At 42.1% G+C, this 8,585-nt stretch overlaps 1 protein-coding gene across 1 annotated transcript in view; it reads right to left on the bottom strand.

The window, feature by feature from the left end:
- The window catches only part of LOC124171885 (SET and MYND domain-containing protein 4-like), a 14,315-nt gene extending 6,727 nt beyond the window's left edge, over positions 1-7,588 (bottom strand). The window contains exons 1-2 of the mRNA XM_046551269.1: positions 6,597-7,588; positions 6,396-6,517 (exon numbers count right to left, since the gene is read on the bottom strand). Coding sequence (XP_046407225.1) covers positions 6,396-6,517; positions 6,597-7,353 — 879 coding nt within the window. The 5' untranslated portion in view covers positions 7,354-7,588. The remainder of the gene's footprint in view (positions 1-6,395; positions 6,518-6,596) is intronic.
- Between the last annotated feature and the right edge of the window lie 997 nt (positions 7,589-8,585).

The following is an 8,585-nucleotide window of genomic DNA, read 5'->3' on the forward strand; positions in this document are numbered from 1 at the left end:
GGTTGAGTGGCAGTAAACACATCCATCCCCGATATGGTGAGTGGTACGTTCATGCACTTGATCATAGGTAGTAAGATCTTTTATATTAATATCGATGTGCAAGCACAATTAACATATATATGTACATAGAAAGTAACGTACGGACTTTTAACCAGAGTGGGGCAAAGGGCATTGGTATTGTAAGGGCGCGCGGTCGGCTTCTCAAGGCATGGACTCTTGGGGGGAAACCCAGGAGGTGGGGGCGAGAAGGCCTCAACGGGAGAAGGGCTTTTGGCCCGTTGTAAAAGAAAGAGAATAAAGAGTTAAGTTTGGGACCTGCAAGTGAGCGAACGTTATTTCTAATATCCTTCTCCTCGCGAACCGGCGCTACATTGGTGCAGTCGGTAGGATTGTTTCTCGATCCTGAGATATCGCGTGCGGTTCGGCGGCGGCAGCCATGGCGGGTATGGTGATGCCGGAGAAGTTTAGTGGTGCGGAGGAGTGGGAAGACTGGGTCTTCCAATTTGAGACAGTTGCGGAAATAAATAAGAGGCCTGAGGAGCAGAAGACGCTCTATCTGAGACTCTGCCTCACAGGAAACGCTCTCTCGGCATTTTGTGACCTACCGGAGGAAAACCGAGGGAGCTATGCAAAGGCACGGGAGGCATTGGGGCGGCGCTTCAACCCAAGGGAAGCGAGCGAGAAGGAAATGGCGCGATTCCTCCAAAGGGCACGCAACCCCGGAGAAGACATCGCCGCCTTTGCCACGGACCTCGGGCACCTTGCTCGGCGCGCATACCCTTCCTGGCCCGAGGATGCGATAAAGGCCGTAGTGCACGACCGCTTCCTCGATGGGCTCGACGGGAACATTCGAGTGTGGGTGAAACAGGCGAGACCTGCTAGCCTCGAAGAAGCTATCGGCGTTGCAATCGAGATGGAGGCAATCCGTTTCGCCGAGTCATCCACCAGGGGAGTGAATGCGTTGGCACCGGCGACCCTCACCAGGAGGTCACAGGAAATCGGTGTGGAGAGTCGAGGGTGCGGTCGCGAGGACAGAGTGGAGGCCGCGTTGACACAGAATTCAGAGACAATGAGAGAGGTCTTGCAATTTTTACGAGGAATGGTTGTGTTGAGTGGTGAAGACCGCGGCCCCGCTCCCGCTCCGGAGAGGCGGCGCTCTAATTCCAGCGTGAGGCGCAGAGATCGGCCACGCTGTTGGATGTGCAGCGAAGAGGGCCATCTGAGAGCCGAATGCCCACGGCTTTCCTTCTCGGGAAACGACAGAAGGCCGAGTAGGTGTTGACCTTCTCAGCTGGTGACGAAAAAGGAACCCAAGACACTTCTTTACCGTTCGAGGACGTCGGAGGATGCGGAGTAAAGGAAATTTTGTCCGAGTTAGTGCCCCTGGTGCATGGATCCGTCTCCCAGTTTAGGGAATCATCAGTATCTAAACCTAGAAACCTGGCACTTTTAACCCTCTCAATGGGCTGACCGTTTAATAATACCTCTAACTGTGGCAATTCTATCTTCTTTTTAAATTGAGCATAATTAGTTTTTTAACATTAACAGAGTTTATTAAGGCTAAATCACTTTTGTAGTACACACACACTCTGCTCAATGGTATCAATGTTCAACCACAATGTTCATCTTTCTGTTGCTCCTCTCGAGTTCTTCCCTGACCATAACCTAATTCCACTGACATTTCCATGATTCCCTTGAACAGTATGAATCCTGTTTATGAATGGAGAAGTCCATTGCAAACGTTAGTTGGAGGCAAACAATAATACTGTGGGGTGAGTGAGCACTGGGTGTGTGCTTGGTGAGATGAAGGCGAGAACTATTGGCAAAGAGAAAAATAAGCATTTTGCATCAAAGTCATTTTGCACCCCAATGCCACCTCCCCAACCACCTTTCCCTTACTCCTCATCAAAACAATACTTATGAAATCCAGGACAATGCCCCTCCCTTGAAAATGATGCAATAGCATCCACTTCGTGGATGTGCATACAAAGCTAGCATACTACCAAGTCACATCTCACCTTGGCCTAGTCCTCCACTCTTGCAACACTGAGCGGAAATTATCATTCCAAAGACAAACTAAATCTGTCACCTACATATATCTTACTAACTTCAGACTATATCACGGAATACATCTTCATTCCCTTGCAACACTTATTGCCTTATCAACACGAAGTCGAGCAACACAGCCATTGCTGCACTCACTCACTCCAATAAAGAGATCATTTCCCAATACCACTATGAAAATTGATTGCAAAAAGTGGTTTCTCCTTCGCAGATTTTCAATAATAAAGATTGCAATAACAGTAATTTTCACTAGTGGGATGTAAGCCCCACATAAAAGAAGATTCACGAACAAGAGCAGTATATTGAGTAAAAATAATAAATTCATTTATTGTTCTAGGATTGAACTCCTTTGGAATGTAGTGTAGCATACATCAGCCATTGCTATGCGTGAGCTGGCACGTAGGCATTCCATGTCACTCCGAAGTGTAAGTCCACCGGATGATCATCCGATGTCGGTCCGGAGGTCCCTAGGAGAGGATGGCTAGATCCAGAGGTTGATAAGAGTTTTTTGGACCTTCCCCAGGGGAACATTAAAAGGACATGCCTAGCTTGGCTGGGGGCAGAGTGATTGGGTGGCAACTGCCTCGGGTGGTCACAGCCAGGGGCTGTAGATCATTATTATACATTCCTATATTCTTAAAGGGAATAAAAGTCACTATTCTTGGCTCGTGACTCCTTTTTTCTGGACCTGATCCTTTCCTTAAAGAGGATTCGTCTTGTAACTAATATCTCGTTCTAAGACGAGTGGGATAAGGCATTATAAAACTGGTGTCACGCGCTTGAGTACGCAGACTGATTGGCAGTCATAATTGGCATTGCGGTCGAGGACCAAGGGGACCTTCAAGAAGAACCGGACTCAACACAAAAGAGAAAAATGAAAATGAAAAAGCAGGAGCAATTTCCACAATTTTACATTTATTGATACGACCGGTTTTGCTTTTCAGCATCATCAGGTACAAAAATATCAAGTGCGCTGTGCTTAAATGTACCTGATGATGCTGAAAAGCGAAACCGGTCGTATCAATAAATGTAAAATTGTGGAAATTGCTCCTGCTTTTTCATTTTCATTATGTCACGTTTCCACTCCATCTCGCCTGAAACCTCAGACTATAAAGAGAAAAATGGTGAGTATGAATGAATGAATGGCCACACTTGGTCCCCATATTCCCTCCAAATTCTCACATAGTGTAAAGTGAAGTAACTTAGAGTGCTAAAATGGACGAGGGGTGCAATCATCTTGAAATGGCGATTATTGCAGTAATGCCAAAGTGATGAAAATTGTTAGTCAACCCTTTCATAGAAGTAAAAGTAAATTACGGGATTTTGAGGAAAATGCAGATGTAGTACTTGAACTAGTATATCCCCCTCAGCATGATAGACTCCAAAAATTTGTGAAGGCAAGAATAACTGGTGACGCGAGGTCGAAGTTTATAGTGCAAGACCGAACTCATAGGTGGGCACAAGTTAACATGTTGCATACCGGGGTATTTAAATTCCTAGGAACGCCGATTCTGAGAAATATGTGCCTATTAGGGCGTAATGCCTTTGGTTTAAACATGGTTAAAAAGCTAATGTTTAGAATATAACTTTACCCAATCAAACATTGATGCATCAATTCATTATGAATAACGAACAACAACTGAAAACGTACTAATGAATACGTATTGTACGCTTTAAAATTGTTTAGGTTGACGCGCCTAAATGACGAGAATCTTTGTCATCCGTCCGGAATGTTCGGGAAAAAAATGACGAGAATTCTCACCGTGTTAACGTGTTAAGGCAATTTTAGATAAGAATTATGCAGTTGGGGGGATGCTTGAATTTAGAATTTTATGCTTCTGCCTTGTTTCATGCAAAGTAGCACAAGGGGGAGAATATTGTATTGATATTGAATATTGTATATAATAATATAAGAAAAAGAAGTTGGAATGTGATCCAGTTGTGGAGCAAAAGATTAGAATCCCCACTCGCTGTGAATGCATAATTAAAGTACCTACTATGTACTTCCCAAGGAGAAGGAGTATTAGCAGAGGAGATGTAAGAAGATGGTGTGTACCTGGCTGATGTTTTGACTATTGGGGTGGTTGGAGAATGTGCGTCCAGGGTAATGAAGATGACCTATAAGGAAGTCGAATGTAAATTGCCTCCAAGAGTAATGCAAAAAATTGAAATGAATTCTCAAGATGCTTCAAACTAAGATAGGGTGGCACCTGGAGAAAAGAGACTTTAAAAAAGGTAATTGCGACTAAACCACCTTTATGGAAGGGAATTGGAAGAGTTTATAGACTTATATTAGGATTACAGTGATGTGTTTTTCTTGCCAGGCAATAAATTAACCACTACTACATTAGTGGCCCATGAAACTCCTACACCATCGCGCAAAGGAAATATGTAATGTAATTAATACAGGCCCTTATTGCATCCAAGAAGTGCACAAAAGGGAGGTTAGCCGGCAAATATAAGGGATGTTACGAGATGGAATAATTGAACCCAGTAAGAGTGTCTTGAATTCACCAATTCTGGTAATTCCTAAGAAGGAGGATGCCCCCAGTAACCAGAAATGGAGACTTGTTTAAGCTAATTAAATAAAGTGACAGAGGGTCTCATTTTATTTTATCGCTTTTTTCAGAACAAAGCTTCCCAATATCATGTGCTATATGGCCTTTTTAAAACAAGGTGCTAAGTGGGAGTGAACATGATGATTGTCTAATGTATGTGAGAGATGTAGTGACCAAAGCTGCACTTGTACATTTTAATCCTCATCTTCCCATTGTGCTTACTGGGGATGCATCTCCCCATAGTATTGGGGCAGTGATTAGCCATGTGATGCCAGATGGAACGAAGAGGCCCATTGCTTTTGGATTCCGCACGTTAAAGCCTGCTGAGAGGAACTACTCTCAAGTGGACAAAGAGGCATTGGCTATTATTTTTGGGGTAACAAAATTTTTTATGTATTTGTGGGGAAGACATTTCACCATTTACAGTGACAGCAAGCCAGTGGTGGGAATTTTCAAACCTCAAAGGAAGCAATTGCCAGATATCATGTCCCCACATGTGCTCCGTTGGTATCTCTTTTAGTCAAATTTTGATTGCAATGTTTTGTATAGACCTGGCACCCAAAATGGGAATGCAGATTTTCTCAGCAGATTCAATGCTACTTCACTGGTCATCAGAGGTAAATGATGGAACATGTGAGCCAAGGATTATTCATGCATCGAATACTAGTTTCACAGCATATTTAACATGTACAAGTTGGAGAGTGGCAGTATGAATGCAAGAATGATTACAAAAATTCACTCTTTAAAATCTTCACCTAGTGTGAATTTATGAAATGAAACTAGAACCTTATGAAATTTTGTTCATGCACTCATAAAAGTTGATACTTTGAATGTTTATGTGAATGAAACCATATGAGCTCATTCATAACAGCTAGTTCCGACCCTGGTCACACTTCTAAAGCAAACGACAAAGGCTACGGGGAAATTATAGCATTGAGAGAATATGAAATGGAAGTTGCATTTTTCAGCTATGGAATGCAAGTTTGACCTAAAAATACCTGAGATAAGGAAAAGAAACTTGTTAGTATGTTAGGGCATATCCACAGAGTATGTGATGAGTGCTAGTAGCAAACACAATAGGAATTACATTTGAGTAGGGTTGTCAACACAACACATGGAGAGGATGTTTCAATGAAAGACTAACTTGCCAGCCTCAACTAAGTTAAAGAAAGAATTTGCCGGCCTCGGTGGTGGCGGGGTAAAGTCCTTGACTGCCAAACCGAAGGTCGTGGGTTCGAGTCCTGCCTGGTTAAGTTACCCTTATCCAGGGCATGGGCGAGTGTGTATGTCCTTCATCGTTATTTACCCATTGTAAAGGCCGTAAATGTGCTGTTCGTGGGGCAATGGAAATAAATATATAAATGCAAAAGGAGCTAAGCATTTCTGGATCAGTCCTGCAGACCTAAGACTTGAGCAACACGGCAAAATGGAACAAAACTTGAAAAGAGCATGGAACCAAAAGCAAAAGGCCAAGCTCATACATCAGAAGGAAATAAATATCATGAAATGCCAAGAGGAAGAGTCCAGAGTGAGAGCAGTAGAGAGAGGGTAATAATTTTCGGTATGTGTAGAAAGTAAGGATATATTACAATGCTGTATCAAATTGCGTGCCTTATGACTAACATTTCGACCTCCATGACCAGCATACATAGAAATTGGTGAGAGATAAATGTTAGCATATGACAATATATTTTACAGCGTCGTAATGAATAAATAAATACAGCTACCAGGCGATCCAACACGAAACATTGAATTAGGATCTATAGCACTTACATGACAACATGATCTACAAGGGATCATGGCCCAACACCTTCGCAAGCAGTGATAGCAATGACTGAGAAGGTACTCAGGCAAAAGAATGGATGCAAACGGCTCCTCCACAGCAATAACCTCGCCTGATCAAAGTATACACATGGAAATTAACTTCGATATAATTTAACAGGAATACATGAATACTTGTAAATAAAAACCCACCAGGATCAATATATTTGGCAGCCATGACTTGACGTCCCATTTTTTCGTCGTAACAAATGGTAACATTCTCTGAAGCGCATGGTACTTCTCCATTTGGTGCAAGAGTGGGTACGCTAGATTTACTCGGTTCGTCACATTTTCTAACATTTGAGTGACTGCGGCATTCTTCTAAGGAAGCCTCCAGTTTCGAATGAATTTCCTTTTGCTTAGACTCCGTCAAATTCTTGGCAACTTTCAACAAGGTAATAGAGAGTTTGTAACAATCTTGGGCCTCTGAGTGACAGTGAAGCAGGCATAAACATTCGGCTTTTCTCTTCATTAACTTAAATTTCAGATCATCAGGATAGCCCGAGCTAATAGCTCTTTCAATATCATGCACTGCATCTCTGTAACGTTTAAGGGCAGCAAGCACGGCTGATCTATTAGCAAATGCCAAAGATAATTCAGCATCGCTGGGAGCGAACAAGGCACTTCGAGAATAAAGGTTAAGGGCTTTAGCTTCCTTACCCTTCACAAAGGCATCGTTTCCCTCACTTTTGAGGCGAAGAGATTCACTTTTGCACTTTGAAATGACTGCTTGGTCAAGGCACGATGGATAAAATTCAAATTTAGACATAAGTTTTAATACAAAATTAAAACGTTCACTATCAGACATTAGCTTGGAGAAATCAGTTGATACCTCTTCCACACATCCTTCACGCTTCAAAGATTGTCGAAAGTGTTCATAAAAATCAGAAAAGCAAACTTGAGTTGCCATCGTAATGTCTCGCCCAACTATTTCCCAGTACACAGCAACTGATAAACAGGTAAAAATAGAATTTCCGTTGAGAATATTTCCTCGACCGTTAGGTTCATCTCAAATTAAATACACTTATATTTAAACCATTGGCCTCTACAGATCCAGAGCCCCAAAATGATGCAAAATAACAAAAGGCATATGACTTCGGCCTGACTTCGGCTGCGAGAAACTTGAACACGATGCCCGACGATGCCCGTAATTGATTAAATGTATGGGCTGAAGTTGCTGACGGGAAAGACCACCTCGGCCATGTTTACCACCCTACCGGTATCCATAAGATTACGTAGTGCATATCGTGGAAGCATTTATTTTTTACATTTGCATATTAAGGTTGCTTAGCCTGGTAGCATTTCAGAGACGTATAAACGCGGGAATTTCAAATTGTTTAATGTTACCCTTGTACAGTCGGATTCAAAAGTATTGCAACAAATGGAGCAGCGCCACTTTCGCCGCAGTTTTGAAATCGAGTTTCGGTATTTTCAGCACCAGTGAGAGGGAAATTTGAACATCATTCCCACTTCCCGCAATATTTTTATAACAACATCATTAAAGGGAAATGTATGCGGGATATGTGCAGTGTTTATTACCACATAAATTGTGCAGGTCATGCTAGATAATAAATCTACGTCCAGAACGCCACTTTACTTCCTCTCGTAAGTTAGCCGATCCGTCGAAGTATATTGTCTTAGTATTAACGCTGAAGCTTTTCGATCAGCGATAGCGAATAAAACATACACGTGAAATATCCGCCACAATATTACAGCAAATAATGCCACTGAGTGTTAAAATTCAGTTTGATTTAGTCACACTAGAACACAGGTTCATTCCCTTTCCTGACAATGCTCGTAATCCCCTTGGAAGTCAACGAGTGCGATGGACTAGTGGTTAAGGAGAAGACGAATACGGTAGTAATCCGAAATCGGTGTGTCGAACCACTCAGCAATTTTTCTTTCAGTATGGCAGTGAAAATATTTTAAAATCCACTTTAACGCATATTAACTTAATTAAACACTGCTGTCGTTAGAAAATTTTTAATGGAGAAATTTCTCTTTTTGCTTTCCGCAGATATCTATCATTATTCGTTTTACCGAAATATCAATGCACCAATAATATGGAAAATATTTCAGTCAGGTACACTGCTTCATCAAGTCCTTATTCGTATTACCCGAATATTCTATCGTTTTCAACAA

This window comes from Ischnura elegans, chromosome X (assembly GCF_921293095.1).
Source record: "Ischnura elegans chromosome X, ioIscEleg1.1, whole genome shotgun sequence".
In the NCBI taxonomy this organism is placed as follows: domain Eukaryota; kingdom Metazoa; phylum Arthropoda; class Insecta; order Odonata; family Coenagrionidae; genus Ischnura; species Ischnura elegans.